This window comes from Botrytis fragariae, assembly GCF_013461495.1.
Source record: "Botrytis fragariae strain BVB16 chromosome Unknown tig00000012, whole genome shotgun sequence".
In the NCBI taxonomy this organism is placed as follows: domain Eukaryota; kingdom Fungi; phylum Ascomycota; class Leotiomycetes; order Helotiales; family Sclerotiniaceae; genus Botrytis; species Botrytis fragariae.
The window spans coordinates 394058-406426 of NW_023500989.1; the positions used below are offsets into that span (position 1 = coordinate 394058).

The following is a 12369-nucleotide window of genomic DNA, read 5'->3' on the forward strand; positions in this document are numbered from 1 at the left end:
CAAATCTTTTCAATCCAGTTGATTGGTTTGATCATAGACAATTGGAATCTCAGTAGAGTTTTATGTTATTGATAGGTAGCTGGATGAGGTATGTGATTTCATTTAGGCGTTCTTTGAGGGAGGACGGGGGAAAACGGGAGAGACTATTTGAGATTTACAAGGATGAATGGCCTTGTGATGGAGAGCAATTTGCAAAAGAAAACTGAGGGAGATATTCTCGTTGATGCTCCAACAGGTTGAGGGCTGCTACTCTATCGACTCGAACCAGTGAATCTTCCCCTAGCTAGGAAGACGAAAAACTTAAAAACTTGACGAGAAATTATGTAACAATCGAGAAAGCCACCAAGAACACTTGCAAGATGAATCTTTCTAACATTTCCTATAATTCTAGTACACACTTTCCACAGATGGTTTGAGTATGCAGTATACCTAGTTAACAGAAGCCAAAGCCTTGCTGAAACGAGAAGCCAGTCCATAGAGTCAAAAAAGATTTATAGACATACAATCACACAGGTTCTGCATGACTGTGATGAGTGTCCCATTCTTGGACAAAGCTTTACTTGTACCCTTTCTTGTTTGAAACTCAATATGACCAAGTGGGATGTCTTTCATCTTTATGTTTTGGTAGAGAAGGAAGAAATAAATAGGCGAAGTTCGAGTGAAACTTCAAGGGGGAAATACTGATTTGTCAATGCGAACACTGAACTTCAGTACATTCACTTTTTCAGATTTACTGATCGAAAACAGATGAATCTGAGAAGCCCAAGGTCATTCGAACAGTTTCCATGCTCATTTCATTTTGTACTAGCGTATTCTATCAGTTCGAGCAATATTCTCGTGACCTTGCATTATATTCTCAGTAGGATAAACACACAAGTCCCCAAAAAGACATAACAGAAACAAAGTCTTTACTTCTTTTCTTGAGTTCTACATTCCAAAAAACATTGTGTAAAAACATTACTTGCAGTGCAATAATTGTTTCTCACTAAACACAAATTACTCCGACCTCAAGGTTCGATCTGTCTATCAGACAAATCATACGAAATGGACTTCAGCAACGGTCTTGGCATATCATTTGGCACAAACCATTCGGAATCTGAGGAACTTGATGGTAATTACGAAGAAGCAATTGAATCCGACGACGGTCATCGAGTTCACTATGGTCAGCAGATGGAAGATAACGGAGAGACTTCACGAGACCAAGCATCCTTTGAGTCTCAACTTGCTCATCCAGAGATTACTTCCCGACCAAACATCTCTTACCAAAACCAGTTCACCCCCATCAATCAAGCTTCAAGAGGTGCGCAAGCTCAGTCCCATGATCAACCATATCAATACAGTCGGTCGAACACTTCCTTTCATCCTTTGGAAAAGAATGGACATCTCGAGGGTCATATGAATGCCATTCTTGCTGCAGAGAACGACTATGGCCAAAAAATCCCTCAATCTTTGCAGTTTGGTGCAGATCCTCAATTCAATAATCATGATCAATCTGAGTATGGCTTCCAGGATATGTCAACCCAAAATCGAATGGATACTCAACATGGTTTTGAAATCTCTGGTATGCAATCTCAGCAATTGACACAGAACAACAATCAGCAGTACATGTCTCCCGCAGGCATGCAGCACCAAGAAGATCCTGCACATTCCCCATCCTATAATCTTCAGACCTATCGAAATTTGTACAGGAACCAAGAAGATTTCAGCGAAGTGAGCGATTGTTTGAGCCTTCAGCCAAAGCCTGGATGCTTGAGGCCCAGTCGATTTCGTTCAGTGCGCAGCAATACAAATCAGATGCAAGGAAATCAACTTGGCAACCAAGCTCAAAATTCATCATCTGCAAGACAAGGAAGTCTCTCAAACCGCAACAAAAAATCTTCTGGTCGTGCTCCCGGAAAGAAAGGTGGAGCACCCGAAGAAAGATATTGGAATGGATTCGACACACATCGCTCAATGTGGCCTGTTCAACATTGGATCATCGAAAATATCTTACCTGGATCATGTATTTCTCACTTTACTCCTGCAGAGCAAGAAGGCGTTATTACAATGATGCAAAGTTTAGGACTGGATAATTGGCCGATAACATGCAATGAGGATATCCAAAAATTCATGGATCATGTTGAGTCAATCAAATCGAATTTCAACGCGAAACAAGCACGACTCAGGGCAGAAGCAGGTTTGCCTGAGCTTCCTCCACCTGAAGAGAATCAAAACACTCAGGAGGGTGATGAGCCTCCTCTACAACCTACATCTTCATTTCCAGATGTATCACCAAATTACGTTCTTACCTCCGACCATGGAGAACCAGTCTTCGGCCAGGATCCAAGAGACTATCGCCTCGTAGGCAAGGGTCACTCTCATCATCCAGATGATAGATCTTTCATACCAGTAGGCTCGGAACAAGAGGTCGTTGCAAGTCACAAGGTGTCAGCTCAAGAACTAAACTCGCAATTTCGTCCTCCACCTCTCATCACCCAACATTTTCGTCCGACTTTCCAATCACATTACGGTATGCAGAATCAGCGAGGATATCCATTGATTCATCCAAGTAATTTCCTTCATCCATCTATGGATCAAGGTATGAATAGGCCTTTGGATTTCTCGTATCAAAATGTCGGATTCAATTATGATCCACCACAGCAATATCATCACCGTGGTTATGCGAGTCAAACACAGCAATACCATCACCACGGTCAACCTTTTGAGTACAGCTCCTTCCATGGTTATTCCCCTCATCATCCCCATCCAAACCTAAGTAACACTGCTGACCAAAATTCCCATCCAGCTCCACCCCCGGAAACAATTGAAGAGTACGAGGAAGACGACGAACAGCAAGAGGAGGTAACAGGTACTGAGTCTCAGTCTCAGACCGCAAAACAGGAATATGGACAGAAACAAAAACAAGAACAATCCGAACCCCCACGACAAGAAGACCAAGCCGCAGAAACCGAATGCGAACTCGATTCCGACGGTTGGTCCATCCATCCCGACGAAATGCGCTCTCCACCACCAAACATCTTTTCCACCCCCCGACCCGCAAATATGCCGCCTTCGCCTCCCCGACCTCCGCCTCGTTTTCCGAGTAATGAGATAAACCCCCACGGAGCGAGGAATAAACCCCCTCCGATTATTGGTCCTGGGAATCGCGTGTGGAGTATTGCTCCGGGTGCGTTTGATGACAATGGGGTTATTAGGGATTGGGACAAGGCGAAGAGGAGAGAGATCGGTGAGGAGAACTGTGGGTGCAGGGGGTTGTTTCATGGGAATGGGAAGGGGTTCTATTATGTGGATGGTTGTGAAGGAGAGAGAGTTTGGTGTGATGGGGGTGAAGGGGAGGAGGAAATTGAGGAAGAGGGAGAAGACGAGGACGATGACGAAGATGAAGGGGAGGAAGATGAACAGTTACGAGGAGTCCCGAAATGGGTTAAGCAGGCATTAACTCACGGACCGGAATTAGATAAGAATGAAGAGAGGAGAAAGGAAGTGGAGTATCGAGCGATGATGGCGAGGAAGGTGAAAGAAATACTCGCCAGGAAGAAAGGCAAGGAGCGAGGAGAGATTCCAGGATTTGGTTTTGATAGGGATTTTGACGCAATGGATGTTGAGTCATTATTTGATGATACGGAGAGTTGTATGGGGTATGATGCGAATCACTTCGATCCAAAGTCATTCGGTAAAGGGAAACGAAAAGCGAGAACTGCTGGTTCAGACGATGATCTCGATGAAGGCTCCCCAGTCAAAAAGTGGAAAGGAAAGGGTAGAGCTGCGGAATCAGATGAAGAATTGGATGAGCAAGAGGTTGCTAGGAAATATGCTAACAAGGAGAAGAACATGGGGAAAGGAAAGGGAAAAGTGTTTGAATTTCCAAAGGAAATGGAAGTTGAAGATTATCTATTTGGAGATTCTGCAGAGACGGCTCGATGGGCCGAGGGGTTGGGTTTGCGATCTTTTGGGAACGAACAAGAATGGAATGAGGATAATAACGATCATCTCTTCGAGGACAATGATACCGCACAGGGTGGCTACGACACCACACGATATCCCAATAACTCCGAACTCGAAAACGAAACCGCAACCGCAGATCCCGAGCTCGCAGCAACCGGTATTATCCTCCCAGCCACATTCCCCAATCCTTCTCATCCCTCTGAAGAAGACCTCAAAGCCACCCCCCGACCAGCACCCTACCTCTCTCTCCGCAACCCCGGCCCCTTCAATATCTTCCAATCACTCCTCCTCACCCCGGAGATAATCCTCGAATTCATCCTTCACCTCTCCCCCAAAACCCTCCTCACACTCTACTCCATCTGCCGTCCCTTCCACACCATCCTCTCCCACTGGATGGCACACTCCATAAAATCCATCGTCAAGCACCAAGCCCCCTACTCCTACACCATCTACCCCTTCTACCTCTACCGCGAGCTCAGCATTCCCGATCCCCTCGGCACCCTCAACTCCTCCGGTCAAATCCGCCGCGTCCCCAGCCTCAAATACCACCAGATGGTACTCCACCGCTGCCGCGTCGTCCGCGATATCCTCGCCTCTCTCGCACGCCAGCATCTGCGCTGTCCCCCCGGTACAAATCACTCTCTCAAAAAAGTCTGGTTCCTCATGGACCTCTCCACAACCCTCGACCGCGTCCGATTAATCCACAACCGCACCTTCTTCACCGATCAAGATCTCTACAACATCCAGCACTTCATCGTCAAACTCGACATGCGACTCAACTGTCCCACCGACGGACCGGGGTCCGATTTCCTCCGCAAACTCATGCTCGGTCAGCGGGGACTGACTCCGCTCTTTCGATTGCTCACACGAACTGCTTTTACCGATCTTTACGAATTATACCAATACAGCGTGCGCTATTCCTACACCCCTCTAACCCCCGCCCCAGACTTGCATCTCGGACTCTTCGACGTCCCGGAACATGAAATCGGGATCGCGCATCTAGAAGGTTGGGGAAAAGGATCCAAACATCTCATGCGAATCGATGAACTCGTGATGCGCGAAGCCACGCGCAGAGAATTAGGGTTTAAAGAACATATCGTGATGATGTTACTCTGGGGATATGTGGATCCGCTGACGGGGGAGAATCTGCAGCCGAGTAGAGAGGAAATGTATATGAGTGATGGGGAGGGTGAGGAAGCGGAGAGTGAGGGGGATCCGTGGGAGGGGACGGGGATGAATATGCAGAGGTTGGAACAGGTTGTTTTGGGGAGGGCGGAAGGGAGTGATGAGGATGAGGATGAGGATGATGAGCAGGAGGGAGAAGAGGAATGGGAAGATGAAAACGATTTTCAAGATGATCCTTGGTTGTGATTGTAATTCAGATTGGACGAACAGAAATTCGCACTTCTGAAACACATAAATAGCTTGAGGCTATTCTACCACATCATATCAGGCCAAAAAACAGAAGAGACATACTTTTTTTAAGACATTAATTGTACTATAGAAACCATCTACATAAATAATGCATCACCAGTACTCAATACCTACCCACCTCTCTTACTTACTTACCTAACCTTATCATACCTTACCCGCGTCTATGTCCATGAATATGAATCTCCAAATCTCCAAACAAAAACCTCACATCCTAGTAACAGCTCCAAGGAAGGCAAGAAGAACACAGCAAGAAGTCTCGAATGCATCCTAATTTACATCTTTCACATCTTCCACTACCACATGTGAACCTCACAAAGCACGAGCCTACAATCTTTGAATCTTGGAAGAAATACCTCTCTTTCTCCATTTAAAGCTTCAATCCATCCCGATCTCATGACTCTTCCAAATCCTCCTTCCCAGATTCCACAAGCACAAACCCAGGTGAAAGTACTCCATCGTCACAAAGAAGTCCGAGGATATTCTCTTATTTCACAGACCAATCATAGTAGTGTGTAGTCATCACAAAATTCACCATCACAACGAGATACAACGTTCCAAAAAGTTCAACTTCAACCATATGTATTCATTGGTGAAGCAGAAAAAACGAGAAGTGTTATCTGCATCCTTCAGCCTATCTACTATACTACTGATTTCACCAATCCAGCAATTCACTCCTCTCCTCTAGATCCTTTCCCCTCCATCCACCACCACACAACGAAACTCGACGCACCACCGCAAAGCAGAAAGAGTAGACACGAGAGGAAAAGTAAGCTTGCTACAATGAAAGAAATAATAACAACCTAATCACATCCATCCATCCATCCATCCATCCATCCATCCGTCCATGCATACCATCCTCGAACCATCGACCGTCATCAGACCGTCCACACCCACCCAATAAACCACCCACCTTCCATCCGTCCACCCCATCCATGCCCAAGTACCCCCAGCCCAGCGACCAAACGATCAAACCTTCTAGCAACCCAGCTCCAAATGTCCTAAATATCCACCTACACCCCCACCCAAACTAACCAATTATCGTATCAATAAAGAAAACGATAAATGCTTGAATGCTAGTATGTGTTTTCCCTTCTCCCAGAAATGTTACGAAGGAAAAAAAAAGAACAGGAGAAGAGACTCAAAATATTCGACACAAAGTGCTGGAGAAGCCGAAACAAGGTAAAGACAACTTCATCGCGAGCACACACAAACCGAAAGGAAAAATACAAGAAAGCGCAATAAAGAAACTTCAAAACAACATGCAGAAATCCTAACCCTTCTCGAAAAATCCCCTTTGCCAATATCCATCACCATCGCCATCGCCATGCTTTTTTGTTGTTTGATCGAAAATGCGTTCGTCATGTTTCCATACTCCGGTACGAAGAAGGAAGATCAGACCAGATATTAGACAGAGAAGACCGAGGACCCCGTCCAAACACCCCAACCACATTAACGACAGCACTCCTTCGCTATGCACCAAGCCAAGATCCAACCGATTCAAGTCGAAATCGTCCCTTTATACACCATCAAGCATATTTCGATCCGTTTCCATTTGCTCGCTTTCCCTTTGCAGCCCTGAAGTCAGAATCCACCTTCCGCATTAAAAGAACTCCGTCCTCCAAACTTTGTTCCATGTCAATTTTCCACATCATATAAATTTTCCTTGCCATTTTCTTTATACCGCTACCAATCCAACCGACTACCCATCCCAACCACCCATGTATGCGCTAAATCCACCTTGTAAACCATTGTAACAAATCCACAAAGCCCCGACCGATAAATGTCTATCTTTCATTCAAACCCCAAAGCCGTCCTGAAATATAGTCACAGAAGAGATAGTCGAAACGTATAAATGGAAAAGGATGAGCGCAAATACCAAGAACACCTTAAGCTGGAGATTTGCTTGGAGCAGCAGCACCATTCTGACGAGCATCACCGCTACCCATAGACAAGTTGTTGATTCCAGATGAAAGGAAAGCGAATGGATCACTTTCACCTTGGTTAGCATAAAAGTTGTTGGAAGGCCCTGCGGATGCTGGACCGTTGCTGGCTGATTGGAATGCCGCCTCTGCAGATCGGCTGTCAAATCCTCCTGCGCCGGCAGAGTGAACACCACTTGCAGGACCGAAGTGAGTATTCAATGAAGGGTATGAACCAGTTGGTGCGCCAAGACCGGATGGAAGAGCGTAAGTGCTAGGTGGGCCACCAAAGTGTTGACCACCATAACCACCGGATGGACCGAAGCCACCAGCAGCTGAGGCAAAAGGACCTGGGCCAGGTGTACCAGCCATCGAGTTGGAACCCATGCTATAGTTGTTCGCAGCGTCCATTGGGGAAGGATAACCAGAATCGGCAACGACAGCAGCACCAGCACGACTTGCGCCACACCTTAAACAGCTGACATTCTTGGCAAAGTTGTGGTAACCACACCCTTCAGATCCGCATTTCCAATCACCGGCACGGAAAGGAACAACGCCACCACCGCCTCCCATCCTTCCACCTCCGTGGCCACCTCCCATACCTCCGTGATGACCCATGTGTTGTGGAGGGGGCATCATTGCTGGTGGACCGTAGCCGTAACCACCACCACCACCACCACCATATCCACCACCCATCTCAGCAGCTGGGCCACCACCCATGGCTGGGAATGAGCATCGGAAACAAGCAGTTCTACGCTGGAAGTTAGAGAAACCACATGATGGACATGTCCAGTCTCCAGGGCGAGGTCTGTTCTTGCTAGGTGGGAAAGGAGTGAGAATTTCTGCAGCACGGTCAAGAACGCGACTTGAAGATGGTGAAACCTCGATAGCTTTCTCATTGAGAGCTCGTCCGTTCATGCAGAGACTTTCAGCGGCCTGAAAATGTGTTAGAGAATGGCCACGAATATTGAAAAATTTGATAAGTGAAGCAATAGATAGACTAAGCAATTTATCGTAAAGTAAAAGAATGTATTCATGAGAAGCTGAAACCACGATTTGATGTTCGTGGCACAACACACAAAAAAGGAAAAGATGAGTGGGGGAATTTTGGCTGACCTCTTCATGGGATGAAAATACTGCGAATCCAGAACCAGTTGGCTTGTGTTGATCTGGCGTTCGGAGCGTCCAGAAAGCAATGGGACGACCACCAAATTGAGTGAACCAGCTCTCGAGCTCAGATTGAGTGGTATCATGAGGAAGTCCTGCCATATGGAGAACTTTGCTGCGCTCCGAAAGAAAAGCTCTAACATCAGCACGGGCATCCATGGGTCTCGTAAGAACATCAGGATGTTCATGAGGAGGTTGTGACTTGCGAATCAACCCTCTGAGGACTCTAGCAAGTGTAACCGCTTCTTCCATTGCACGACGAGGGGAGGCCGGGGCCAAAGCTTGGAGGTGGAAAGGAAGGTTGTGCTTGATTGGAGCACTAGCTTGAACAGGCTCGACTTCCAACGCAGCGCAAATATTTGAAAGCATGGATGGACCGAATGGCAGAGATTCAGGGTGATGTTGTTGCCATCTTTGGTACTCAGTTCGAAGGTCAAAAGTTCTAGAATGTTGTAAATATGGAGGCAGTACAACAGCTTTGTCACGAGCTTCGCGGGGAAGCTGGACTCGAAGATCCCATGAATCAAGTGTAACAAAAGAGAAGTCGAGATTTTGAGATGTGAGGTGCTCGGCAGCAAATGTATCGAATCGGTTGATCGCATCGCGGAAGGTACCTGCAGTGCGGACATGTTCCCAAGTGAGAGTAGTCAAGCTCGCTGTAGATATTTAGTTAGCCAATATTCGGAAGGATCGGTATCGAGGTCGTCCTGAAGGATTGAGGTTCGTATCTGATAAGATGGTTCCGTTCGGCACTTACTACATAGAGGAGTAATTGGAGTGTTAATGGGCTTAACAAGAACACTCTCTCGGTGAAGCTAGGAAATTTATTGATTAGCAAGTTGACTTGCGTAGATAGAGGGAAGCTAAATTGAGATGAAAACTCACTTCATCACAAGTCTTTGCGTCGAGTAAAATCCACCCAAGCTCTATCACCTCAGCGGAATCTTTGGTAACGTAAACGCCATGTTCATCACAAGTGGTAGCAACGTGAATGACAACATATCGATCTAAGTTGCCTTGCTGGCCTTGAATAGCTGTCGACATTTTTTTTGGAAGCTTTGGAAGTGTGCGAAGTAGAGGGACTGAACGATTCTTCCGAATTGAGAGAGATGAGTTGTTGGGGGGAGGGGGGTAGTTGATGTAATCGATGGGACCTCCGAAAAACGAATAGGGAGGTAAGGAAGAGGTAAAGAGGTAAACAGGTACTCGCAACCAGATTAAGAAAGAAGAGAAAGTTTAAAGAAATGTGCTTTAAGCTTAGGTATTCAATATCTAACCTTCGGGAAAGGAAGGTTGGTTGAGAATTGGAGAAAAGAGGGAAAGGAGGATGTGGAGCTAAAAAATCTTGTGGTAAACGGTAAACAGCAAGTTTGAAATTTGACGGGCAGGGAACATTTAAGATTTTAGCGGGACGAGAAAAGAGGACGAAGAAGAAGAGATCTGTGAGTGAAATGGAGCTTTGGGACCATAATATGGAGTGAAGATAGACAGAAGAGAGGATGAGATATATAAATATTTATTGAATATGAAGGATTAAATAAAAAGGATGATATTTTAACATGTCAATATATAGACAATAAAAATTACACTTCACCTGTAGTTTAAATCCCCCAAAGAAGATTGTGCACCGCATCACATTACAGATCAATTGAGATATATCGTTACTTACAGATTAATTATTTATATATATATATACACACATACATATATACACATACATGTTTAACAAGAGCAATGGATTGTTCATGTACTTACTCAGATAGGTATCGGTACTCAAATTGGTAGCATTCAAATATCATCACTACCTTCATCACTCACCACGCCTACTCCTACTCCAACTCCTACTCCGACTCCGACTCCATACATTCAATTGTTGTCATATCGTGAGTAATGACATCCTCTTCCGACCTAGATAAAGTTTGCTTTTTATATCGCGCCCTCACGCAAGTAAGAGTTCAGGGACGTCCGGATTGGCCCTTGATACTTTGGTTGATATTTACTTCTTGTATTAGTTACGAGCTCGGGGTTTGAGATGATTCTTGACTTCATCTCTCATACCTACAAAGGATAGGTGAGGTCTATCTTTCTACGCCGGCCCAGCGGTAACCCTACCCACACATGCGTACATACAATACACGGAGTGTGTAGTAGCAGCAGTAGTAGTGTGAAGCTTATTTGTTCATCCAGCAACCAGTTCCGAGCCAGATATCTCTGTCTAGTACACTCTTATTATTCATAGCTTCCGGGTGAGTGAAAATCGCTATGTCTAGTGCCTGTACTATGCCTAGTACTTGCTCATCGAAAGAGGTTCTGGAAAATTATACTCTGCACTTATACTCTGCACTTATACTTACACTTCCACTTACAGAGTAACTTACACTTACACTCATCTACCCTTCCTTACCTAGGTACTATTTTTCTCTCTAGTGTCCGTCACTCTAACCGAATCATGTTAGCTGCTATCGATCATTACCTACTTGAGTATATCATGTATGTCAACAACAACACCTACCCAGGGCTCTGTACCTTGGTATTGATACTGGCACTTACCTAACTAATCAGGTCCAGTCGATAACGGATTCGTTTGTACCTGTCAATCAAAATGGGATATAAAATGATTCAGATTCGTCTTCTGGAAAGCGTCAATTCTGACTCCTTCTCCATCTCCCTGTCTGTCAGTTTCACTTGAAAAAGTATGGGGAAGGCGAGGAAAAAGGGTTGAGTTTCCCGGCTATTCTAGCCCTAAAGAATTGATCGGTGAGTCTTCCGTACCTACCGTTACCACGACTGCTATCCCTCGTTGGCTCTTCTAACCTACTAGGTATGTAGGTACCGTACTATGCTTTTTGCACGGTTCTCCTACCCGGTCTCCTCCACCAAGGACCAGGGTGAGAGGATAAGTAAATATATATTTATTGATTTCTGTCAAAACTTTATGGGTCCTTGTCTCACATATACATCTTCTTTTTGTTCCAAACATCATCCCCAGGGGGCTCATCTCTACCGAGTCATAACTTCACCACATAAGAGACCAGACCAGGTACCACCCAGTGGCCAGCGAGTTACCACCCAGTTACAAAGTATGGTATCTCGAAATACTACCTTCTTCCAATTTACCGGTCAGATATCTTCAACACTTTGTCCCAAATTCACGGAGGACAGAGTAATAAAGCTTGGAACCATATGTACATGGGAACATCCAATATACCGGCATCGATCAGATGATTTTTTCAATCCACTTCTCTGGAATTGACCCATATCTTTTTCTCGTAGCATCGGGAACAAAAGGGGATCCACAGTCCTACAAAGTATCACCAAGGGGCCGCCAGGGCGACGGAAGCTTTCTCCTGTGAACTTCTCATTTGTATCTGTGTGAGAGTGGAATTTCATTCAAGTAGTTGTACAACCCGTGGTAAACACGATACACTGCGTGAAAGCCACGATGCCACGAGTCACCTCTATCATCATCCACCGCTGTCGGTCCTTTCATTCTTCTATAACCAATCGGTTTCTAATGCTTGCCCAATTGATGAATTACAACGGCTTTCCATCCTGCTTGGCTGCCGTTGATTAATCAGCTGAGTAGTTCCACTGCATCCAAAATGAACCCAAAATACGCAACTGGTACACCGTCTTTCAGAAACAACCCATACCGGTACCGTACCTGTACAACCTCATCATCATATTTGAATACCCGGGCTCCATCCGGGTTCACCAAAGAGTCATCATATCGACCAACAATATCTGATGAACCAATGGGTAATTAGAAAATCAGAAAGGACAACATATCAAATGTTCAAAACAAGCGGTAACGCAAAGGGTAATATTACCCAAGGAAAATGTCCAGTGCAATTCAATTCATTGAGATCTGTTGAAGCCCCTATCCATTCAACAGTACATCATC

At 45.3% G+C, this 12369-nt stretch overlaps 2 protein-coding genes across 2 annotated transcripts; one reads left to right on the plus strand and one right to left on the minus strand.

Annotated features, from left to right (window-relative positions):
• Positions 1-1044: 1044 nt before the first annotated feature.
• Positions 1045-5316, plus strand: Bfra_002336 (uncharacterized protein; the record flags this gene model as incomplete). Its single annotated transcript, XM_037332758.1, has 1 exon — positions 1045-5316. The coding sequence occupies one exon, from the start codon at positions 1045-1047 to the stop codon at positions 5314-5316; it is 4272 nt and encodes a 1423-aa protein (XP_037194886.1).
• Positions 5317-7265: 1949 nt separating this feature from the next.
• Bfra_002337 (putative rna binding protein) lies at positions 7266-9509 on the minus strand (the record flags this gene model as incomplete). Its single annotated transcript, XM_037332759.1, has 4 exons — positions 7266-8234; positions 8415-9121; positions 9223-9280; positions 9351-9509. The coding sequence occupies 4 exons, from the start codon at positions 9507-9509 to the stop codon at positions 7266-7268; spliced, it is 1893 nt and encodes a 630-aa protein (XP_037194887.1).
• Positions 9510-12369: the final 2860 nt, after the last annotated feature.